The 26,773-nt window shown below is 35.7% G+C and overlaps 2 protein-coding genes across 2 annotated transcripts; both read left to right on the top strand.

Annotated features, from left to right (window-relative positions):
• The first annotated feature begins 4,932 nt into the window (after positions 1-4,932).
• On the top strand, positions 4,933-10,275 carry LOC142524975 (uncharacterized). Its single transcript, XM_075629139.1, has 5 exons — positions 4,933-5,136; positions 6,723-6,784; positions 7,902-7,992; positions 8,865-8,946; positions 9,406-10,275. Exons 1-5 carry the CDS (start codon positions 4,994-4,996, stop codon positions 10,075-10,077), a joined length of 1,050 nt encoding a protein of 349 aa, XP_075485254.1. The 5' UTR covers positions 4,933-4,993; the 3' UTR covers positions 10,078-10,275.
• A 592-nt stretch (positions 10,276-10,867) lies between these two features.
• LOC142524394 (AT-hook motif nuclear-localized protein 10-like) lies at positions 10,868-25,611 on the top strand. Its single transcript, XM_075628356.1, has 5 exons — positions 10,868-11,447; positions 11,747-11,799; positions 19,729-19,860; positions 24,619-24,780; positions 25,093-25,611. Exons 1-5 carry the CDS (start codon positions 10,958-10,960, stop codon positions 25,360-25,362), a joined length of 1,107 nt encoding a protein of 368 aa, XP_075484471.1. The 5' UTR covers positions 10,868-10,957; the 3' UTR covers positions 25,363-25,611.
• Positions 25,612-26,773: the final 1,162 nt, after the last annotated feature.

The raw sequence follows: 26,773 nt of genomic DNA, 5'->3' as shown, positions 1-26,773 counted from the left end.
GAGATTGAACTCGTACTCATTAGATTTTTCACATATGATCTTATGCCATGAAGTCCATTTAGTTTTCGAGTTTTTTACAAGGTTTGTGTTCCTATAGAAACTCTAGTCCATTAACCAATTGGCCGAGGTCGTTTACTTGAATTCATTTGATATGAACCTCCAATTCTCTAATGATTATCATTCTATGGTAGATTCCTATCGTATAATGTTCTAAATAGTATATGATATTACAAGTTGATTGATTTCTTTGTCTTGTAATATCAAATACTATTTTGACATCTTTCGATCTTTCTGGACATCTAATCTTTCCTATTGTTGAAAAACTTTATTATCAGTTGAGTTTCTTGGACAATTTTTTTTTCCCGTGTTTGACTTGTTATCTTATCTATTTGGAAATATAGTTTTTTTTGGCTCCATTCTCAGACCCTAATTTCTTTATAAAATCGGTTTGTTTTGAATCTGAATACTTATTTCTTATATTAAGAAAAATTCGAATTTTTCTAGATAAATTGTCTGAGCAATTTTTTCAAATGTTTTTTGTATTTCAATGAACTCATTTATAATAAATAATTTTGAATGATGTGTATTAGAGAGAACATATAAAACCCGATAGATAATAGAATATGATTTATTATCTTCTTTTATCAACAAGCAACATCAAAGCCCGAATGAAACCTCGATTTGCGAGGTTGTAGACAATTATTGGATAAATTACTCGTACAATTTTCCTGCACAAAAATTATATGACATAGTTCTTAGTATCGAATATTTAATATTTCACATTCGTTTATTGCATCTAACAATATCAATGGATAAATCTATTCATTCTTTAAAAACAACTTTTATCATGATCTGGACTATTGAAGAATGAATCCAGGACATGGTTCATGCTGCTTTTGACTTGAGTTTCTGTAATTATTCTTTTATTTATTCAAAAAGAATTAATTGCATCTCCATCCGGTTTTCCGTAAGTTCTACGGGGATTGTCAACTTTATATATTAGATAATGTTTTATGGTTCATATGTCAAAATTTATTAAGAACTTTTCTATATGTCCAGCAGATAATCCTCAATATATCGATATATTAGGGTTTTTTTGTGGGACATCGAATTCTCGCACCCAAGACGCAGCGGAAGTTTAAAAATTTTGTTCTTGGGCGTCGTGTGTTCAAAACATCCATAGGGTGTTCAGAATTATACATTTGCGTTCTTGACGCTTGGACTCCAAACTATTCCGATTTTTACGCGGAGATAGTCCTTCTTGTAAATCCCTACGAACGGCTCTTCTCCTTTTATCTCCTAATTAGGTCCACGATCAGAAACTTTGTTCCTCGCTTGGATTGCACTAGAAATCACAAACGATTTGTGCGTTGAGATTGTAACCTCCGAATTTCCAAAATCCGGAGTCGGTGCAACGTTGGAAGAACACAAAGTGGCCGAATTATTTTCTCAAAAATTCTATGGTATGGCCGTGTGTTCCATGATTCATAGTAATGGATTTTGTGCTAATTGATTCTTAATCAATCATTAACCAATAATTATTATTCTTAATCAATCATTAAGCAAATCCAATTTGCTTTTGGTCAAAAATTCTTCCAACTTTTGTTTAAGGTGGCCGAGAGCTTTATGGCAAAGGGAGGAAAGTGTTTTTCAATTTTGTGTGCAAAATTAGGGTTTTTAATTATGAGTCATAGTGGTGTTTATATAGAGTGAGACTCCTAATCTAATTAGGAGTTCCTCTCCCACAAGGACTCTAATAATTTCATTATATTTAAACTCTCATATGTTTAATATATAATGTATTTATTAACCTTTAATAATACATGATATAATAATATTATATACACATATTTTATATCACCATATAAAATATCTACATGTATATGTATATTAAATTAAATAACAATTATTTAATTTATAAACTAACTCCTTAGTTAATTTAATTCTAGACTCCTCTAGAATATTTATGAGAATTTGTGCATATTAGTAGTCACCACTACTAGCACAATCATTTAATTAGTAAATTCCAAATTCACTAAAAAAATAATTCCGAACTCATTATAATCCCGATCGACGATCCGAGAGCGCCGATGTACCAATGATACAAATCTTGTTCATATAATGAAAATCAAAAATTTCGAAAATCAAAATTTTCATTTACCAAATTTAGAACTTACCATATATGGCAGCTGCAAGTTTTAGTGAACTCCTTCACAAAACAGGCAGTTCCACTCTCCTTCCTTATTTAGCAATCATGCTAACTTCCACTTCTTTCATCCTATGAAATCAGCTCATAAACTCCTTTATAAGCTTCTTGTTTGATCTCCATCAAACTATAGTCGCCAAATTCCAACTCCTTGAAATTTGACTATCTCAACGGGAACACAAAATCCGATACTTGTGTGACCCTCAATGGTTCAGGGATACAGCTAGCCATGGGTTCACATCTCCATGTGATTCAGAATAACATTTATTCTTATTTGGGTTTACCCTAGTTAACCCCATTCTTTTCATCAACTCCTTGATCAAGAATGTCAGAACTCGTTTCTGATTGCACCCATCGGATCATGGTAAGAGCGTCTAGTAGCATCGCCCCATGATCCCCTAGGTATCACTGATAGTGCCTGCAAGAACCTTTAGTCATGGTTAGCGTACAGTACGGTCCCTTCAACACATATATCTCGATCGAATCTGCAACCATTGGTATATCGAGAGTTGCATATGAATTCGATAACGATGTGATTTGTCTTTGAGTACTAATAGTGTCATGGCATGTGCAACTAGGAAAACACCTTTCCCTAAAGCACATTTCTTGCTCTGGCCAGAGACTCCTTGCACTATTAACTCATCAGATCACATGGTATATCTTCACCCGTTGGCGAACGGTGAATCCCCGACTACAATGCATTTGCTCCTACGTATTTTGAAACTACACCCAACCTCGCCACCTGATGACCCTCGATGGAGTCGGTAAGCGGATCAAAGTGCATGCTAGTACGTATAGCCCCTACATTGTCCCGGGTCAAAGAACTAATGATGTACAACCATAACTACGAACTATTCCACTCAATAAGTGGGAACCACTTGGATAGTCCGATGGAGGGTTGTTCAGTGCATCATCATATGATCACCCATCTGTGTGAATGGACATCTCCATGCCCTTGCCGATGAAACATGGCGTTTACACCACAGATGCTAGTCTCGAGCTCGAGCGACCTTTATCCTTGTTTTAGGCGGCTGAATCGACTAGGAAACTGTTTAGAATATACGGTACGCTTCCTAATGAGTTTCATGATCTTACGTTGAGACGCAGACCTCATGGTACCTATTGTATATTCAAGAACTTTATCTATGCAGCTTGCATGGGTATACAGATAAAGTATAATGTCATAATCGAATAAAATCGTAAAATATTATTAAAATAAAGATTGTTTTACATTAGAGTCAATAAAGCCCAAGCCACAAGTTGGCTTGCCGGGCACCTACTCTAACATTTTTCTCATGATTTTTTGGACCATGCAATGAGATATAGTTGTATGGCTAAAGAATCAAAACAAATATTCACGTGTTTACTACCCAATAACATTTTGGGCACATACGACAACATGGGAAAGTCTTGGTGTGAACCATGAGAATCACAATCGACACATGTTTACGACCCAAGAACGTTTTAAAAATCAAAGATAACAACAACATGCGTGGAATAGAAAAACGACACAACAAAGTCAAAACAACTTATAGAAGAAACAATGTTACCCGACATAAAAATAACACAAAGACAAAAACAAAAACAGGAAACATTGAGATGAAACCTAGATCTGTTGCTTAGCGAAGAAAAACCTCGGTATGCGATTCGACCTTGATCTATTGCAACAAATACGAAAAGAACCTTGATATCCATTACCTATAAAGAAGCAAGAACCAAAAGTATCCGTTAAAGGAACTCGATCCGCTACTTAGAAAGCTAGGAAGTCCAGTATCAAAGATTGAACCCCACAAGGTATGAATCCTTGATAAGTTCCAAACATTTGGTCACGAGAACAAAATAGGATGCAAATCCCATATGAATTTGAAGCCCTCACATATAGGGGTGAATATCACTTAAAATGCAATTTTTTTCCTCCATAAAATTGTAACGCTCCAGATTCGACGACGGTCCTCATTGTACCAAGACGAATCTTTCCGGCGTGTTTATGTCCTCATTCACACGCGGGTCACCCATCCCAGAATTACCCAAGTCAATCACGCTTAACTTTGAAGTTCTTATGTGATGAACTCCCGAAAAGAAGATGTACTTTCTTGATATGAGTAATATCTATAAAATCTTTTTAAGCACTCATCAACCGCACAGTCCTATACCTGAACAGTTTTGGAATCCCCTTCTTTCCGGTGTAAAATCGGTTCATTCATGTTTCCTTCGCTTAGAAGCCTGCCAGGAGCTGCTCATTGTCAGTGCAACTTTATGGCACCGACGATCACCCCACCTTATTCGACCCCGAGCTTCACAAAAATGATAGGCACATAGTTTATACAAGACCCTATTCTAAATGGCCCACTATTCTCTAGCATACAAAAATAAGTTTAACATAAAAAATTAACAAACCCATTAAAAAATATATAAATATTACAATAAGCCAAAACAATAATAATAAAAAAGAGTACATGGCCCAAATACATCTAATTACTCAAAATGGCTCAATCAGCTGGATCTTGATCTTGAATTTGGCTAAACCTGAGCTGCACAAAAATTGCTTTCTGATCAACATGTTTGAGTGCTCATGCTCATATCAAAAAGTGTATTTGGAATCTAAATATTAGAAAAAACTAATTTTTAAAATTAATTTTCTTTAATATCAAAATTCGTTATGTAGTTTTCAGGAGGACCTTTTTTTAAAAAATAAAAAAATGCCCCTGTATTATATCAGTGAAAAAATTAGCTTTAAAACAACAAGACTTCGTCCGAGACCAGCCAATTGGATCTTACATAATAATAATGGCGGCTTCATCCCCGGCCAAAACCGTCAGTGCCGACGTCTCTGTGGCGGCGTTGACTTCTTTGAGCGCCAACTCTTCGAAAAACCTCCGGGGCCTCAACAAACCTAAGTGCATCAAGTGCGGCAACGTCGCTCGCTCCAGGTTTGTTTTTTAATCTCTTAATTTACTTGCGTTTTGCTATTGCTAGTTTTCGTTTTTTTTCTCTACGCCATTGGATTTATTCCGTTTGATTGGTTGTTTTTCTGATGTCTTTTGTGGATAGTTTGTTAGCCGGTTTAATTTCCAAACCTGAACCCTAATTCCTATCGTAACCAAGAATTTGTGAGTTGTTTATACTTGTATCACCCAAATTGTAGGAGGCAAATAATGTTACTGCATTTTTTTATTTTTATTTTTAAGATTTTGACCATTGAGATGTTTAACAGTTTAAAATAGATACACATAAATAGGATTTAGGCATGGGAAGAGTGTTATATGAATATAATTCAGTAAAATAAATTGTTTGGGGAAGTTGCTTTTCTGGATCAATTCTGCATGAAAGTTGTTATTGGAGATAAGACCACGGTTGCCAGCCCACTCCAAACCCTATCTCAAAAAAACATCCAAGGGGCTAATTAACCGGCTTTCTTGAATGTTAATTGTTGCTTCATGGGTTGGCGAAAGCTTTTTCCAGTTGGTAGAGGTATATTTCGAAGCCAATAAAGCATGCATCTCTGCTCAACGCCCTTTGATGCTTAATCCCTTGCGCCTTGACACAGGCAAAGGTGCTTCACTGTGGTGAAGGGCACATGTTAATCATGAAGCCCTATTTTTGGTGCACTTTTCATTCTCAACACGTGTTTAAGCTCAACTTAAATGTTAAGAATAGTCGAGTAGAAAATGAACTGCAATACGGTAGTGCCTCTATATGCCTCAGCTTTAACAAAGCACACTCTTTCTCTCATGCCTCGCGCTTCTAGTAACGTGATTGTTGCTCGTGTAGCTTGACCGATCATTGCTCCTTTTGAGGGCAAGATGTGGGGATGAACCTCACTTTGTTAAAATTGTCACTAGTGTCTTGAAATTCTAATGTCTGTCACTCACAAAAAAACGCAATTCTGAATTAGGCTTGGAGTTGGCTTTGAATTTATTGCATATATTGATGAAGTCCAGCTGACCTGTTCTAAAGATTTTTCTCAAAACTCTACTTTTTTCAGGGGGTGCATGCTCTGAGATTCCATGGAACACTGGGTTTAATTATCTTCCATGTTTATTATATCCAATGATCTTTTTGTTCTTTTGCGACTCTGCTCTAATCAACTGCAACTAACCTAATTTTCATCTCACTGGACAAGTTGTCAATGCACAACTCTGAAAGTAAACAGTAAAGTTTGTATTTGTTGAAATATATGTTACAGTATGGAGTCCAAGGGCTTAACTACAGACCCGATTTTGTTTGTACTCGAATTTTTGAATGCCATTCATATGTGTTTCATGGAATTGCCTGGAATGTTTTTTTCCTTGTTGAAAATTAGAGGTTCTTCAATTAAAGGGAAGTTGTTTAAAACATCCTACTATGCTTTGTATTGGTGCTTGTAGTGGGTCAGAATTTCCTCTCATCATTCATTCTGCTTGAATTCATGTATTAATTGGACTGGTTTATATGTCCACTTTAACATTCTTGGTGTGCTTGACATACTGGAATTTAGTGCATGAATGTCATTTATGACGAGTTCAATTAATAACAGGTGTCCATACCAGTCATGTAAAAGCTGCTGTGCAAAAGCTCAAAATCCCTGTCACATACACGGTGCGGTTACTATAGTATCAGTGGCATTATTATTTTATATTTCCTCAAATATTTTACACTAAAGAGTAAATTGAGGCATTGCATTCTGACCATTCTGATTTCGTTGCCTTTCTACTTGTAATCACTATTATTGAATTTAAGATATCAAAGTGGAGTTCCCAATTTCTGTTCTTTGTTGGCTGTGCATATATATTTTTCAGCATCTTCAGCACTGGTGCAATCTGAATTCTCAAAGCCTGAATCGTCCTCTTTTTTTTACAATGTGTTAAGCTCCATTTTGGGGCAAGCATATATGATTGTGAGTGATAAGGGGAAAACGGCTCTTCGTATGAGATGGAAGTTTTCCTGCATGTTTACTCATGTGATGACAGAAATTTGATCCATTCCAGCAACATGCAAATTGTGGGAAGTTTCATATTTTAGATGATGCTCATGAATAAAGAATAGATATTGGTAACTGAAAAGTGCTAGTCTGCCAGCCTAGGTGGCTAGGCGGACTTAGGCGGTTCTAGGCGGCCGAAAGTTATTATTTTTTTTTGGATTTTTGAAAAGTTTTTTTGACTTTTAATTTAATTGAAAGCACATCCCAATAAAAAAACGAAAATTATTTTTTCATAGGTTCTAAACCAAAGTCCAATAAAAATTACGATTTGTTGGCTTACCCTAAGAGACCAAGCTTCATCTTATTATGCTGATAACATGGAATCCGCCTAGCGGCATCTAGGCGCTGGTCTAGCGCCCAACTAGTGTCTAACGAAATTTAGAGCCTTGTGCATGAGCATGATATTTTGTGCTTGTGACTGAAGAAAATAAATGCAAATTAGATGCTAGATTATGTTTTAAGGCTCTTGCAACTACATCCACCTTAGAGAAGCCGATATAGTCATTTATGAAAGTTCATAAGGTAGCAAAGCAGGTGTGAGAAAGGTTCGTTGGGCAGAATGATTGAGATTACTTTTTGATTGTGGCCCATGTATAAAACCTCTTCTATAGCTGCATTCTCTTCCAGAAAAAATATTTTATCGTACTTTGCATGTAAAATCACTTCTGAAAGATGAGCTTATGTTCTATTGATCCCTTCTTGGCAAAATTACACATGCAATTGTGGTTGGTGCAGTTTTAAAAGGCAATTCATCATTCCCGGACAAGGTACCTTCATCCATCTCCCCCATATTAGACCAGCAATCAACTGAAGCATCTCATTCAGGGTAAGCTTTTGGTGCGTTCTGCTCTCAATGAACTTGGTATACTTCTGTTATTCTTTTCCCTTATAGGTTCCAAAGCTGTTATTACAAGAAATGTTTCGGAATGGAATAAAGTTGTTCTTTATCCACATTTAACTTGATGATTAAACAGAAACCGAATCTGACCACCTGCAGGTGTCTGCTCGCTGGATGATGTTTTGAAGAATTAGTTATAAAATAATGAATCTCAACACTACATAGTCTGATATTGCGACGATTCAATTTTTTACACGCAATCCATTTGATGAGATGAGACTGAGTAACATTTTTTAAAGCTCGTCATGAATTTAACTGCTGAAACTTTTAATTTATGATATTTCAGTGGCCTTTTCCTTCTTATTTTGAAGTTATTTTTTCATGATCAAGGAAAAAAATAATTGCTTTCATAATCAGTTTCTTTTATTTCCTTGTGTACCCAGAACTTCATTTTATCGTCGCGGTTTTTCACGTGGAAAATAATATATACCGTGCCGGAATATTTGTTTATAAAAAAATTACATTTCCAGCAGGTCTTCAGTTTGGTACAGATGAATAGGTGTACTTGTATCAGTTCCTATAGTTGCTTTGGTGTAGATGTAATAAAAAGAGGATAATTTCTTTTCCCCCAGTTAGTTCCCTTGTCTCATAACGAATTTTGTGCCATTTTGAGCAAATTTTAGCTGCTGCCATCACTTTAGTCCCGGTACCCGTAGTTTCTCATATATCCTTCCAGGGCTTGATTTCATGTGCTTGACTTTAATTTCTATTTAATACATTGCCATGCTGAGAACGCCATGCACAGTAAGGTCTTCAATGTTGAGGGTGTAACATTCTGATATATGCAATTTATTTTGCAGGAGACTTCGCCATCTTTCTAACAATTTTGCGCAGTTCAGTAATTTAACTCCATTTCGATCTAGGAAGCCATTGACTCGGAAGGTGGAGATTATCCTAACTCTGTGTTCCATATGTTTTTCACATTAAATATCTGCTAATTAATAAGCCTGAGTGGGCACTGAAAACCAATGTTGATTTCTTGGCATGGGCAAATATAGCATCAAAAAAAATGACCCTATATAAATAGTAAAAATTTTCATTGTTTCCTTGAAAATAACAGTTACAAAATTTCCATCAAAGTGTCATCTGACTGACTTCCCTCATTTTTTGGTCTTTAATAATGGAAAAACCGATTGCATGAACGTGTTGGGGCTAGCCGAAGTCTTACCATACAGCCTTCCAAATCTCTGTCTGCATATTCATTTTGTTCTCACCGTAGATATAGTTCAGTTAGTTTAATTAAATAATTTATACCGTAATAAAATTTTCTAGGATGTACATTTGCAACTAGTGTGCAACTTATATGGCTGAAAAATTATTTCCTAACAATAAAATTTTCAGGATGCTCAAGTCATAAATGAATGGAGGTTCTCAAAGTTGAAAGAGTTCAAAGACCGAGGTATTGAGACAGAAAATGAAGCTTTTGACCGCTACACACAAAATGCGTGTCTGTTAGGAGAGGTTTTCTCAGTCAATTCTGAACATGATGACCAGTTTCAGGAAGAGCAGCAATCTGAAGTATGCCCAAGTTCTGATGATAATATTAGTAGGACAGTGAACGGTTTGAAATCGAAGCTCAGATCAAATCCAGTGAGAACTGATAACTTCAGAAAGAAGATTCATTACATCGTTGATCAAGGCTTGAAAAAAATTGGAAAGCCTGAGTTAAATGCCGGTAGTGGTGACCTTGAAATTTCTAAAGACATCGACTCTTGTGAAATTGATCAGTTTCCTGCTTCAAGTGATCTTGTTGATAAAATGAATCAAGTGCGAAATGAAGAAGATCTGAAAGCATGTTGGGAGACCGCATCTCAGATGTTCGGGTGGTCTAATAAGTCTGGCCTAATAGAATCTGGTGATTTTCCTGTTCTTGTGGAACAGGATGAGAAATCTGATTCATCTAAAGACCAGCATCCTCTCTATTCTCTGCCGAAGTGGGTAAGTCCTGTTGATGTGGATCAAGAATCTCTTAGCCGGATCGACGCACAATTTTCTGCTACTCGAAAATGTTGAAAATTTATAGGCAAGTCTCTGGATTCAGATTACAGGTGTGAAGAGTATTCTAAACGTGAGCATGAAATGAAAGCCAAAAATGAACCGTAGTCATGATTTCGTAGCCTTTTGTTGTTTTATTATAGTTGAAATAAAAATTGTGACAGTTGAGCAAGTAAAATTAAAGAAATGAAAAGACAATGCTTACTAGATTGAGTACGTGGTATGTCTTGTGAAAACAACCATGCTTCAGACAAACTAATTTCGGTATATTTAGCACCTCTCTTTCCAAAACAGGAGTGAATATTAATAATTTTTAATAAAAAATATTATATCTTGATTATGTAAATTTATATTTCATCAATTATTTTATACACATATCACATGTGTTAAATAATAATATATTAGGTAACCACGTCTTTGATTAATTCAATGAGATTACTCTTAACGTATATTAGTATTTGTAAACAAGAAGTTAGATAAAGTTAAATTATTTTTGTGCATAGAATATGAATTTAATTCATTTTCTAAAATACCATGTTCGAAAAATAAAACATATACACTGATATTGTAAATTATTATTTTAAATTAATTTACTTGGATTCTACAATAAAATGTAAGAAACATGTGTTATATATATAGTTCGATTTTATAAAATTAAATAATTTCATAAAAATATAATATGTTTTTTTTAAAAAACTATTATTATGTGTATATTATTTTGAGCTAAATAGTATTTTAATAAAATATATTCGTAAAACCCTAATTCTTAACCCCTCCCTCATTACAATTCCGTACACATGCATGATAATTAGATTCCAAACTAATCAACCCCTGATTTTTATTTTGAAATGTGTAATTGATTCGATTGTCCAGTTCACATCTGAGTGTTCGATTCCGAATGGATTCACAAGATTCTTCTGCGCCGCCGCCTCGCCACCTCCACCACCATCCTCAACCACCGCCACCTGCCGTTTTCTTGGGCCAACATCCGCCCAACAACTCGTACCCACTTCACAATACCAACAATTCTGGTGCTGTGGGCCACCAACAGCAAAACCCTCGATTTCCGTTCAATTCTATGGCTGCTGCGCCCGCGCCGAAGCCACTAGATCACAATTACTCTGATGGGTCTCCTTCTGCTGGCGGCGGCAGCGGCGGTGGTGGGTTCAGCATTGAGCCGGCTAGAAAGAAAAGGGGTCGGCCTAGGAAGTATTCACCTGATAACAGCATTGGATTGGGTCTGTCCCCGGCACCAGCTAACCAGATTTCCTCGACCGTGGGCCACGTGGACTCTAGCGGTGGTGGGGGGGCTCAGTCCTCGGAGACAGCGGCCAAACGAAACCGCGGAAGGCCTCCGGGTTCTGTGAAAAAACAGTTGGATGCTCTAGGTACTACCTGACCCGCTCTTTTGACACGTTTATTTATATGTAGTGTTATTCTGTGATTATTTTTAGGGTAAAAAAAATATCTTTAAGATTGCAACTTGCTCATGTGGTGGCGGAGGGAGACGAGCAGCAGATTTTTCTCAAAATTGTTTTTTTTAATGTTATCTAGAAATGCGTTGCATTCAAATACTTTTAGATTATCCAGTAAACCAGTTTCCTGGCTCCTTTACCATACCATTGCATTGTTTTGCTGTCAAGCGTGATTAAGAGGGTGATTCTCAAGTTCAACTTTTGATTGGCAGGATCACCTGGAGTTGGTTTTACGCCTCATGTGATTATGGTAGCAGTGGGCGAGGTAAATTAATTGTTCTTTTCATTATTGTTGTAGGAAAAAAAAAAGAGAAACTGAAATTCATGTTAAGTGTTTTTAATTCTTGTCCCATTTTGGGAAATTACCATTCAGAAGTTGATGGGATTACTTTTAATATCAGGATTTTCTGGCATTTGTCTAAATCTTAGTAAGGGCTAAGGTGTAGGGTAAAAACGATATTATTAGTTTCTCTAAGAAACAATGTTACATTAGGAGGATATGGCATTCTCCTAATTTGAACTGTATATGTTATTTTGACACCCCTCTTACCTTTTTAATTATGACACATGCAAAGTTATAAACTTTTGATTTGAGCTTAAATAAGTTTCTATGCAACAAAAAATGATCTAAGAAGGATTCTTTTGAAGTAACGATCTGGATGTAATGATAAGTAAATGATGGAGTTTTTTTGCACAAAAATCCTATGTGAAATATCGAAAATACGTACTTCACTACCATGAAAATTAAATAGGCGTATTAGACCTTGAATTTTCATAAAAATTACATGATTTATCCTTGGTGACATTATTTTTTGAACACGCGGTCATGCTTCAGGTAGGAAACCAAGTCTTGAACAATATTATGTCGAAATTTAAAAAATGACATTTTATTATTGTATAATATTGTTCAGTTCCACTAAATATATCTATTGGAATATACATTTTCAAGATCTAAATAGCAAGGTTGAGCAAGATACCATGAAATCTTTCTTAAAGATTCCATGATTTGTACGGGGAAATCTCAACTCAATATTGGGTTTCATGCGATACATTCAATGTAATATTGTTCAAAAATTTGTTTCTTGGTTACAACACCCGTGCGTGTTCAAAAAATAGCATTAGCAAGGGTAAATCGTGCAATTTTTATAAAAAGTAAAGGGCAGAGACATCTATTTAATTTTCGTAAGGGTTTTGGTGCAAAAATCTCGTAAATAATCAATGTGATTTCACAATTAATCATGAGGCCACCACTATACCAATATAAGATGCAAATTTCTTGTAAACGTGGAAATCGTGGTTTATTTGGTTGGCATATTTTGACTTGAAAGGTTCAAGTGTCAATAAAAAATAATAACCACTTATAACTTTTATGCAATGTTTACTTGGAAGTAATAATAGAAGGATTAAACTATTGGTCGAAGCCCATCACCTGTTTGGTTTAAAAATACCCTACCTATTTTTTCCCTTGGGCCCTGCTCTATGTACTGTTTTTCTTTGATTTTTAATTCCTTTCTATACGTGTGATAAATAATCCCAATTGTCAAAATCCAACTTTGCCCCTCAAAAATCTCCCCTCCCCTACTCGATTTGCATCTATTGAAAGTGGCTTAAATTATGAAATTATAATTCAAACATTTTCTATTATTTTATATTTTCTGACGTAACAATTAAATTTTCAACGTTAGCAATATTTAGTGTTAGATTTTATTTCCTCGAAAACAGGGAAATGAAGTGTTGGAAAATTGAGAAAAAAATAACAAATATGCTTTTCTAATCATAATTAACTGCTATATAAATTAGTCAAACCAACAATAGTTGAAGTCATAATAGGCAAACTAAATATCCAATTGGAGTGTGATGCAGATTCAATCGGAGGTTGGTCTCCTGGATATTCAAGTAGTGGTGGGTTATGTTAATATAGCAATGTACGAGATCTTTGAACGACAATCATACGCTCAGGTTGTGGTTGACGGAGCGAGGACGACGTTGGGTGGGCCAAAATGAAGGTTTTTGTGAGGGACACAAGGAAGCCGAATCATCTAAAGGTTCAGATAAGGTAGACGTGAATATCGATAATGACCAGTAGGCAAAAACCGAGGAAGTAGTTGTGGAAACAACAATTGAAAGTGGGGCTTGTGTGACTGAAGGTTGGGCTATCTCTAAGAATATTAATGAGACTTGGTACTCTGGACATATTCACAACATCGAAGGCGTGGACCTGTTTGTTAGTGAAAACCAACAGCCGGATAATATTAAAGGAAATGGTGCAAGTTCAGCAAACAAGTATTTTGATTAGAACCGATCTTAGAAGGCAAACATATCAAGAATCTCAAGAGAGTTATTCCTCAAAAGGTATATGATTCCAGAAGCCGATCCATTCAGAATATAAACAAGTTAGTGGTTGGAGTTGCAGAACTGCTTAGTTGTGGGGTAGGGAGAAGGGCATCAGAGTAGACTTTTGAGAATGTACACTATAGAAGAAAGGTTCGTACAAGAGGTGGTGGAGACATTTCATATGCGGATGACTTATCAAGGGAAGATCCATTGAGGATGGGGGATCAGCCGTTGGGAGGCGGAGGTCTTGGTGAATGCGAGGATCAAATACACAACGATGCGATCGAATATAGTTATGGAGAGAGCTCAGAATCATCCGTGTTTGGCAGCCCAGCTGGTTCAGATATCTCAGTACCTATTTGTTTGGGAATGGAGGACATACGAGGTCTTTTTGCATCTTCTCTGGGTCCTCAAAAATTGTGAATGCCACATGACCGACGATTTCGGTTGGGAATAAATCTAGCAAGCGGACTAGGTCAAGTTATAATAAATGGATGATGAGTCCAAGTATCGATCCCACAGAAACTAATATTTAATTACTAGAATTTATATTATTAACTTAAGCTAGACAAAATAAATAAAAAGATGATATGTGGATTATTACTCTAAACTTTAAATAAAATAATTGCAATTAAAAACGAGGGATTCAAATATCAAGGAGGGATTCAAATTCAAATAAATAACTAAGAAACACAACGGTACCAAACTCTACTATGTTGACACATGTTAAAATTCAATTAACTATTTAATTCTTGACAATCACGGTGAAATCCTCAAATTTATTTATTAAACGATTCCTTGAGTTAATAAACCTATTTAAATCTAACAGTCCAATTATTTCTAATTGAATTTAATTAGATCTAAATGCATTAAATCTTCGTGGAATTTCAGTTTTCACCTAAAACCGCACACTGAAACCGAATACTATTTCTAGTCAGTTTAACCATGTGTAAATGACGTCTTTGTTGCTATATTTAATCAATCATCTTCCGATTCGTGATCAATCAACATACATGTAAATAGTTGATCAGGCTATTAACAAGAAATATTAAACTAACATCAATCAATAATTAAAATCTAGAAAAATAATATAATGAAAATAAAACAAATAGTCAAATAAAGTATTGTTTGGCCCTATTGTGGTCTTAGCCTAAAGAAAATTATTCCATGAATTCAAAATAGAAGTGAAAAGTCATATTTAAGTTCATAGAGAAAACAAAAAAAAGAAGGAAATAAGAGTAATTCTCTGTGATTTAGACGTGTGTGAGGAATTCCTTCAGTTTCTGTCCTCCAATCTTCCTCCCCTTATGTTCTTCTTCCGCGTTGTCGCTACTTCACTGTAGTTTTTTTCTTCTGTGCTTCCTTTCTCTTCTCTCCTGTTACGGCCCTCCTGCTCTGTTCTGTTTTGCTCTCTTCCTTTCCTCTCTTTTTGCGATTTTGCGATGCCTTCTTCTGTCTCTTCCCTCTGTACGCTTCTCTCTTCTCTCCTCTTTTCTCTGTTATGTCCCTTCCGCGCTGGTTTTTTCTTTTGTTTTGTGCCTCTCTCTCCTGTTACGCTTCTGCCCCTTTTTATTCTTCTCAATGGGCCTCCTCTTTCAAATATTTTAAGCCCATGTCAAGTATAAAAAATGTAGATAAGATATTTATCAAGATTTATATAGATTTTTCTAAATTTTCAATATCATCAAGGAATGAGAATATTTTATTTCTTTCTTTTGATATTTCGTTTCCTTTGAAATCTTATAAAATCATCTTATCTCCCAATTTAGGCATTTTTTCCTCTTCTGTTCAAATCTACAATCATTATAAAATTAATTAAGATAAGCACAAAATTAGGGATAATAATTCTAGATAAGCACAAATATTATAAAATAAAATCCCTAAAATCTCTATACGATTTGGGCTTATCACCACACATATTATTCGGATCCCAAAGTGGGAGAGACTCTCCCTTCTTGTCATAATTCACCTCTAAAACAATCCTTATTTCTTAAAGCCTTATTTCCTTGTCTTTTTTTGTTATGGGTCTTTCTAAGGGGGGGATATCATGAGATAGTGTGCAATCATTGATGGGTGAAAAGCCGTACAAGCTGGTGGTTTGCCTGTCTGGGGATGAGAATTGGAGGATGATTCAAGGGAATGTAGAGGGATCAACAAAGAGTTCTACAGGATGGGCTGATAGTGAGGATTGCCTGTCTAGACTGGGGGTTGAGAAACTGCTTGAAATGAATGAAGTAGGAAATACGTCGAGAATTAAAAGTTCCAGGGAGTTAAAAGATATTGAGTATTGGGATCAGTTATGAGAAAAGATCGTCTCATAGGGGCCCTGCAATGGTTGAATTAAGATTTGCTCTTGGAATATTAGGGGAGGAGGGTCGGGTACACATAGGGGTCTAGTTTGAGTAATTCTGCGTAAGGAATAACCAAGGTTGTAAATGACGGGAGGCGGTGGCGGGGCGGTCGGTGACCACCTACCGCCTCGGCCGCCTAGGCGGTGCCGAGGCGGTGCCTAGGCGGTTGAATTTTTTGAGTAATTTTGTATAGATAATCATATATAATCATGCAATATAATCACAAATAGTCATCATTTTTTATGTAAGATGTGTAATTAAATAATGTTTAAGCACAAAGAATCTTCATACAATATAATATCATCTAAATAGTGTGCAAATAAATATATATATGCAAACTAACAAGATAATTAATAAAGATTCATCATCATATTAGTGCTATATGCTAACAAAGTAATATAATTACTTTTACCATAAAACTAAGTTTAAATTTCAAAGTTTCAATCCATTATCCATCATTAGAATAAGTATTATACTAAACATAACTAATCTTCCAAATCATCTACATGTGCTAGGGTTTTGATATTTAAAATTAGTTGACTTTGACTATGTTTTTAAAATTGTTGACTAGGTTTTTAAATTGTTGACTACAACTTAAAAATCTTGACTGCCCGCCTCCTCCGCCTCAACCGCATCCTCGCCGCCTTGACCGCCTCCTCGCCGCCTGCTCACCGCCTCGACTCGCCTCCCCAACGCCGTATAGCTTGGGCCGCCTAAAACACCCGCCTCATGCGTAGGTGGTGCGGTCGAGGGCCGCTGCCTAGGCGGCCGCCTCGACCGCCATTTAGAACACTGGGAATAACCGGATATAGTCGCTTTTCAAGAAATTAAGAGAGAGTCGGTGGGTATGAGATTTATTGCAAGTTTGTGGAAGTCTAGGTTTGTTGAATGGTTATTACTACGTGCTATAGTAGATCATGGGGTATCTTGGTATTATGGAACTAGGGATGACGTTTGACCCGGCCCTTTAATAAACCCGCCTAATTGGGTCACAAGCGGGTCCGGGGTGGGTCCCTGGCTACAATCAGCAAAGGTTAAATCTATTGTTTTCTGTTTGATTTCACCTGCTTGTTTGCTGCAATTTTCCTTGGATGGATGATAATTTGTTAAATTGCCTGAGCAAATGGCATAGTTTCTCTTATTTTACATATTTAGAGACGATGATATGTTTCTTAGATTTCTATTATGGTGATGAATATTTCTTACGCATTGTAATTTATATATGCTAAGAAAATAAAGCAATTAATGGTAAACTCGTAGTAATTAAAACGCAATCTCGTTAAAGTGCTCAAATGTCCCATAGCTTTAAGAGCAAAGCAAAGTGCACGCCATACATAAATAAAGCACAACAAAAAATTAAAATGAAATCAAAATTATTTTAAATTTCAAATATTAAAATCATCAACATCTTCGTCTTCCAAATCTACATCACCATTTCTTAATGCGCTGGCAGAGGCGACGCGATGGTACAGGGGAGGGAAGAGAAAATTTTGTTAGGGGTTGACCAGTTTTTTTTTTTTAAATAATAAACAGAGGAGAAAAACTCTGCCAGAAATTAACAAAAAAGCTTGCCTTCTCTTTGAAGCACGCGATTCACTGAAGTGGTGTGCTTTTGCTCGCACTTCATGCGCTTTGGACAACTCTGTGTAAACCGAATGTTAAAGATTTAAAAAGACCAAATAAATCATGACTGGATTCTTGAACTTGGAGAGGTTTGGAATATCTAAAGTTTCGAGTTATGTAACCTCTTGTCAAATCCATGTTATTGTATTACTCCTTTTGCAATGACGGTGCCATGTATGAGAGGCGAATCGGTTAAACTTGTCCCCTCTTGTTCTCCTTCTATTTTAGAAACATAAAAGTGATCTGAGATCCTCTTAACAAACATGTGCTGGAATAGAAGAACATGGAAAAAAATATTGAGGACCAAATCTCACAAAAAAATGGAAGCACGAATGTTTTGGGTATGGCTGTCGTTGGAAGGGAAGAACATGTCAAAAAATATCGAGGACAAAATCTTACAAAAAGTGGAAGTATTTGAAAAAATTTGAAAGAACCTTTGGACTGTGATGGAATTTATATGTTCACAATGTGTATTAAAGAAAACGGTAAGTCATAATTAATTAGTGTATCTTGCAGAAAGTCATTGGACTGATTAAAATTTACGAAAGATTTTGACTTATATGGTCACAGAAATTTGCTTCACCGAAATTTCTATTATTGTAAATAAACCTTTCTTGGTTGCGATCAGTCACTATTTCTATACGAAGCACTCCTAACCTTATTCTATTTGTCGTTGTGAGTGAATTAGATTTCCCTGCACTCATTGCTATGCTAGCTTTCATTAAATTAAAAAATTGCTGTAAGGTTATATCTTTTTTAGTAAAATTTCAATCCTACACGTAGGTCATCTTAAAAAATGATTAATTTTGTAAAAGGGTCTATTATGTGACTATAGTGATAGGTTTTAGTCAAGATGGTAATACAGTTAATGATTTTGACCTATGTGCTACAAGTGTGTTTCTTTTTCCCTTTGTAGTGTTATGGACCATCTAGAAATCAATAGCTGCTCAAACTCCTTGTTCTACAGAATCTGAATATCCAGTCTAGTCCATAAAAAAGTAACATATGCTTAAGGTAGCAATTACAGAAATGGAAGCTTCTGAAAAGTCATATAGAGATTTCATATGTTGTCTATGAAACAAATTATATCTCTTGAGATGTTATTGAAGATCCATAGTTGGATAATTACAACCAAATCAAGACGTCTTCAATCGATAGGATGAATAAAGAGAAGGTCATATGGAAGTCAATATCCATGCTTTAGTGTGTTTTTTTAGTCAGAGCAAGCATCACATCCATTGTGTTAAAACACCAGTAGAATGTGCAAAGCGCACGTCCTGTCACATTGAAAGAATTATAAGAAAATTATGAAAGAAGGAATGAACTTTGTAGGATTGAGAAGTGCACGACTCTTTATTTTTTTTTAAAATTCAACTATTGTTCTCCAAAATTTAATATTTGTTTATATATCGATGATATTATCGTTAAATAATGAGTCAATTGTCAAAGCCTGCTCGTGTACTTTATATTGAATTTCATTTTGAGCAAAAATGTTTGCTCAAAGTTGATTTGGTTTTTAAATTGTTAAGAGTCTTGTGGTAAGTAATGACATTGACAATACCGATTTCGAGTTCAACTGAGTTCATAAATGGTCCCGAATATGTTTGTTTCCTAAATACCATTGGGTCCTTTAATTAAGCAGCCTTTTAAGAAGAGGCGTCCTAGGGGAAAAAAAGCCTTCTTTGTTCAAAGGAACACAACATAATCCAAGAAATAAGCATGATTTATACAATGAATTTACATTGCATGGAATAAGATTTGTGTAAGTGCAAGAAGCCGTGCTAAGACATCTTTCAACCTTTTGTATCTGCAGTGCTGTCCAATTCCATGCGAACCTTATGCATTGAGGAAGAAGTTATAATTTCCATTTTTTTTGGTGTTCTCAGGATATAGCTTCAAAAATCATGGCATTCTCTCAGCAGGGACCACGTACAGTTTGCATTCTATCTGCTAATGGATCCATCAGCAATGTGACGCTTCGCCAACCAGCAATGTCTGGCGGCACAGTAACATATGAGGTGAGTGACATTTATTTTTTCTTGGTGTAACATATAATTGTACCAAAAAGATTGCGGTGTTAGATCAATGCATTGTGTTTTGTGGAAAAATAATATTTGGACAAATTTGGGTATTTTTGTATGGAAAATAGAAGATTGATATTTTTTAAATGATAATTTTTTTACTATATTTAGGTTTGTTGGATATGAAATTTTTGAATGGGTTTTTTGGGTAATTTTCACAAAAATTTATCCTTCACCACTCGAGGGTCATGTGATGAGCCACAAAGAATTGTGTTCTCTAACCACTACCGATAATTTGGACTTTCAAGGTCCATACATCGAGAGAACTTGCTAGGGTTTGGAAGTTTTTTGACAAAGAGTCCTAATTCTTCTAGGAGGCGAAAATAATCAAAGGAATCTGGAATGAATACATCTAAGGGGATCACAATATAAAGAAAACTATCTGCCTTTACGCCGTAACTCATGGCCACTAAATAATGTGCCAGAGATTTCTTCATTCATGCGAAAACCTAAAACTTGATATTAAAAAACTACCTTAATCATTGTTTTAAGTTCTGCTGGTGCCCATTCTATTTTGGAGATTTTTCTTCCTTCTTTATACTTGTATCTCAAGTGAATTATGTTGTGCGGATTCTGAATATTGATAAGCAACTCTTAGACATCAAGAGAAATTGAAGTGTGAGTTTTCTTGTCTACAATTAAAGTTCTAGCTCACCTTTGAAAAACAAATGTTGAAAAACAGAATGCTTCTATCATTTTCTCTGACTAAGTTGAGAAGAATAAAGCAAACACCAAGTCTTGTCTTGGCCAAAAATTGTTTTATTAATCTCATGAACTCTTTGAGATGAAATTTGTACCTTAATTTATTTCTCGTAATACCAAAAATTGAATCATAATGAATTACTCATGTTCTTTACCATGATCAATTGTTGTCTTGGTCTAAGAGACGATAAATTTATTGTTTAATTGCAGTTTTTTTAGCTAAACAATTTTAGTACAAAAATCTTGTAATGTGTTGGGATTTGGGGAGGATACACCTATTTCACTACCTTTGCGGATGACTACCAGAGGTTTTGGGATGTATGTTTGGTGAAGTACAAGTTTGAGACCTTTGAAAATTGAAGGGGATAATTAGTTGGGAAGAAGTATTATGTCATTTATTTATGCCTAATGGATTAAGTAAATACTCAATTACGTTCTTTTCAGATTATCTTAAAAGAGAATGATATTATCTCTGTTTGACGCTCTAGTTGAATAAGGTTGTTGAGACTTGAGAGAAGGAAATGAACCCTGTGCTCTGATGAGTTTTATTGCACTCCCAGGCTCATTTTGGGGGTTATGTGTTTGAAACAACTCGTTTGATGAATTCAGCACCTTTGGAAACACGAAAGTGTGCTTCATATGAGAATGCTTTGGAAGCTATGCACTTATGATTACTTTAGTGTTTGGGGTAGTGTTACCTACATGAAGTGGATAGTGGGAGAGACAAATAGATATTTCTGTTTCTTTATGGAATATTTGGAGTCTATTGGCTATTACTTATCTCATCTTCGGTGAAAAAAGTCCTTGGTTCATGAAATGCCACATTATTGTAGAAATAAGTTTTATTCAGTAGTGTTGGTAGTGCAATGGACTTCAAGAGATTCAAGTCACTAACCACAACCACAATGATTGTTCCTACTAGCCAGTTGGGCATTTTGGTCCCGAGGAGATATGAAAGGGTTTTGAGACTGCGGTAATGTTATGGTCTACGCCTTAAAATAGCCGGGATGAACTCAACCATCTATATGATCCTAAGACTTTCAGGGAAGCATTATGGCTCAATATCATGGATCCGAAATGGAAATTCATATATCTTAACAAATTATGAACTTTGATAGATCCACATTAGGGAATTGTTCCAATTTGATACAATTGGATCTGTTAGCGAAAGGTTGTAGCAGGTGTAAGGGTTGCTAGATAAAAATAGATTGGTAGCGGATGGTTATTTTAAAGGTAAAGTGTTGACTATGAGTAATTTACACTAGTTACAATGCTAGTCTCTTTAAAAGATTTTGCTAGTTATATTGGCATATGATAACTACGAGAAACGACAAACCGATGTGAAGACATGTTCCTTAATAATCAAGGTTCTAAAATTCACTAGACGCTAGTCGGACTCTAGATCAGCGCTTAGGCCGTCTAAGCAGGGATTAGTCGGTTTCATGAAAACAAATAATAGATCTGTTATTAATAAAGAACAAGAAATATGTTTAATATTTTAGTCATTGGGGAATTAATGAGCTTGTCTATTAATTGGTCTAGAATTAAAAAAATTGATATATTTCTTTTTTCTCTTGCCCTAGACGCCACTGATTGCTGCCATACTCATTCATTCTCTCCTTCTCCTTCTTTTCTCTGTTTCCATCGTTCATCATGCCTAGAATCTCATCGGCTATATAAATTCCGGAAAGCCGTCGCCGCCGAAATCTTCGCCGTTCTCTGTCAACTCGACCGGCGCAGTGGGGAGACGCATTGCCATGTTGTTAATTGGGAACAAGTGAGCAAACCGAAAGATATGGGAGGTCTAGGATTGGGTAGTAGACGTCTGAGGAATATGGCTCTATTAGGGAAATAGTGGTGGAGATGCGCGGTAAAAAAAATTCTTTGTGGAAAAAGGTTTTGGGAAGCATTTATGGAATGCAAGATAATGGGTGGGATGTCAGGTTGGCGAGGAACTCGACCTGCAAAAGTCCTTGGAAGTTTATTTCTCGGTCTCAAACGACTTGTCATCACTTGATTGGTACGGTGCTCAAGGGGGGGAATCTCATTCGATTTTGGGAGGATAGGTAGGTGGGTGAGTTGTCTTTCCAAGAGTGTTTTCCTCATCTTTTTCGTCTATTAATAAACCGATTTACCATTTCTATTCCGTCAGTGATATTCAAGGTAGTTCAACCATTCAGTGGGATGTGCGGTTCAGAAGAGGGTTAAATAACATCGAGTTGGGAGAGTCCATCACTCTTTTAGGGGTATTAGACACAGTTAGGTTGTGTGTGGGGACTGGGGACGTTCGGGTTTGGTTACGGGAGTCCTCCGGTGTTTTTTCTGTTAATTCTCTTTATTCTTCCTTCTTTCCGATTAATAATTTTCCTTTTTTCCCCTGCTTCTCTAACATCTGGCAAGTACCAATCCCACATAAGGTTCAGGATTTTTATTGGATAGTGGCTTTGGGAAAATTGCAGACTTGTGATAATTTGCAGAAACGACGGCCGGGTCATAATTTAAGTCCTCAATGGTGTAGCTTATGCAAGGAAAACGAGGAAAATCAAGATCATTTTTTGTTACATTGTTATTTTACGACTCGTATTTGGATCAAAGTTATACAACAATTGGGCTTTTAGTGGACTTTTCCAAGCAGATTGAAAGACATGTTTCTCATGGAGCCGGGATTTCTCAATGGGATGGGCCTTAGAAATTTTTTGGTTCATCATTGTTCATTGTATTTTTTGGTCAATATGGATGGAGCGCAACAGTAGAATTTTCACTGACAAAGAGGACTCGTGGGAGGATTTATGGAAAAGATCAAATTCAGAGTAGCGAGTTGGACGATTAACATACCACAGTTTCAGCATCTGCTCATATCGGACCTAGTTAGGGATTGTAGTTTTATTTGTTACTAAAGAGATTGTAGTTTACTGATTGCTGTGGTGTCTTGTGGATCGCTCATCCACTAGCTTTGTAATTCTAACTATTATTATAATAAAATCATAGTTTCTGATTAAAAAAAAAAACTCGACCGGCGTAGTTGAAGCTACAGCCGGAGTCCTACTACCCTAAGGCTGCCTAGGCTGGCCGACTAGCACCATTTCGGTGCGGTTGGCCGCCGCCGCCTAGACGCAATTTAGAACACTTGTTAATAATGATATCGATTGAGAGATGTACATGGAAGTTAATTTATAGTTTTTTATATTTGTCAATAGAAGAATAATTATTTTTATTCACATCTAATCGACTACAATAGGCCTTTATCCCGCTAAGTGGGGTCGGCTATATGGATCCTCCTTTCCCATTATGTTCTATCAAATATTTTAATTAATTATCAGGTTTTGATGTTTTTTGACCCATTTAACGCACATTCTCCCTGGTGGAAACTTATTCAGCTTCGTTGTGGTTTATTGTACGTAAAACTCCAGTAGTTCTGGATCAAGCTGCCGAAATGCATTTTTATCGATCCAAAGTATCTTCAGTCAATGGAGAATCCTTCCAACAGACTTGAAAATGTGTGCTCAACCGGTGGAAGCAGTTGCTTGCTTGTCATCGAGAACATCCACAGGAAGCCTTTTCTGTTTCTGACCTTTCTAATCCCATCCATTTGAGTCTTGTTCCACTTGTACAGAAGTCATCTGAACCTCAACTATCACTAGCAATAAAATCTCGAAAGACCATTCCAAGAAGAGATGAAATGGGTGGCTACTGGGTATTCTTCATAAAATAGACATTCTTAATCTTTCATCGTTGGTGTTCTGTACGAAGCTCCCAACCGATTTGTTTTGCTTTCTTTGGTTCCCGATAACATCTCAAGTTGAACTACAGTTTTTCAATGTCAAATATCTTTTGTTTGTCCTTTTCATTTGTAGTGGTGAATATACTTTCTTATAAAAAAATCAAAAGTGCAACTACTATAAAGGGCTCAATGTAAAGATGGTGTAGTTTCTTTTCGGTTCATCTTGAGAGTGGTACGCGACTATGCATAATGGTGCCTTCATCTGTTTGCAGGGTCGATTTGAGATAATCTCATTGTCAGGTTCTTTCATGCTATCAGATACTTCTGGTAACCGCAATCAAACTGGTGGTCTGAGTGTGTCACTGGCTGGTTCAGACGGCAGGGTATTGGGTGGTGGAGTAGCAGGAATGCTCAAAGCTGCATCATCAGTTCAGGTAATGTTTGGACAAGTTTTTTCACATTAAAAATCTTATGATACCGTGTGATACCTTAAGATCTATTAGTATCAGACATTTAAGTTCCAAACTTTATTTAAATCCATAGTTTTATATGTTTTATCTGGACCCAACTAGCTTGGATCTTAGACTTATGCGATGATGACGATTTTGCACTTGTATTTATGCATCTGTATTCTTTTCCATCAGGACTTTTAGATTACCAAAACAGTAAGAAATAGTCTTAGTTACTCTTATGTATCACGTCTCGAACTTATTCCATATTTATTATCAGACTATTTTCTTTAACAGGTTGTGGTAGGCAGTTTCATTGCAGATGGGAAGAAATCCAAGTCTGGATTGTCGTCTCCACCACAAGCACATATGGTCAATTTTGGCACACCAGCAGCAGGGGTCAGCCCTGCTTCCCCCGGTGCTTCCAGCGAGTCGGCTGAGGAAAATGATGACAGTCCTCTAGATCGTGGCTCAGGACCTTTCGGTAATACTGGTCAACCAATGCAGAACGTGTCGATGTATTCTTCAATGGGTTGGCCAAACTCAATCAAAATGCACCCTAATTAACCTCACATATTCTGCAGCATGCATATTTGGATTTCTAGATTACATTTAGAGGTTGGTTGTAATTGCTAACAGAGTATAGGACGGATTTCCTACCCTAGATTGGATTTTCTTTAGATGCATATTTGTTTTTCTTGTTCTTTAGTTTAGCCTTTGGTAGATGTGCTGGTTTTCTGACAAATTCAGACATGCTAACCTGTTCTATGCTATATATGGCAAGTCCTTCCCATCTATTATCATTCTTACTCGAAACGATTTGTGTCGCGGATTAAAACTTGGTCCCAATTGGGTTCGGGTTATCTCCATTTATTATTTATTTAGTATTTTTTTTTTAAAAATAAAGTGAAAACTAAGAAATATTTTATCAACATAATCACAAGGTAAAAATAATTTGATTTGTAAGTGTATTTAATTTATTCTCTTTATATTAATTATAAAAGTGTGGATTATAAGCAAAGTTTTACATCATTATTATAATTTTTTTTTAAGGAACAAATTTTTATATTATGAATTGTCAATGTTGTAATTGGTTTGTATATATTATGAAGGAACCTAAAAATAGGTGGTTATATTTTTGTAAACTAAATTATCATGGAAATGACAAAATAGGAAAACATAATGTTATCATAATGATTCAAACTTTGAGTGAACATCTACCATATACATTTATGCAATAATTATTATTAAAATTTAAAACTATATTTTCTAATTTAAAATCATAAAAATTTTAGTTATTTTTTCAATTTTCAAATTTTTAATGTATCTTGAATTTGCATTATAAATTTGAAAAGTTATAAATTAAATGTATCTTGTTAGATTAAAAATATGTTCGTTTTGGTAATAGCAAACAATATCGAGCTGTCTCAGGATCTAACTGATATTCTTTGTATTAACAGGTTTCAAGCTGGACATTATGAAGTCAAGCCAGACAACCTAATCATCAAGATCTCAGTTGGTCTGCACAATTTTTCATCTAGATATTCTAACGTCAGATTGCACCTCAAAAGGTGCTTCCAAGACTCAAACTAGACTGCATAAGAAGCTCAAGCTGCAGATTGATCTCTAGCTATTATACTTGCCACCAAGTCAGTCTGTGTATATATCAACCCAATAATTCATAATATCGTGTGATCAATCAATATACATTATCTAACATCTTTAGTTGTTCAAGATGTCTTCTAATAAGAAAAAAACACACACGATTTTCTCTATCAAGTATCAACTTTTCAGAAGTCGTTAATTGTCATATTTAAATATAAATCAAGGAACATTAATTGTTGCGTACTATGAAAGGAAATGAGAGAAAAAACACCTTGCTTTTATGTCGGATCAGTACAAGTATCTGTTTATATATACACACACACATATATATATTTGTATCACTAGTCCAGTCATCAAGAAACATACACTAACA

Source organism: Primulina tabacum, chromosome 14, assembly GCF_025594145.1.
Source record: "Primulina tabacum isolate GXHZ01 chromosome 14, ASM2559414v2, whole genome shotgun sequence".
Classification (NCBI taxonomy): domain Eukaryota; kingdom Viridiplantae; phylum Streptophyta; class Magnoliopsida; order Lamiales; family Gesneriaceae; genus Primulina; species Primulina tabacum.
Note: the sequence above shows the minus strand (reverse complement) of the source record. Positions and strands in the feature narration are given on the sequence as shown.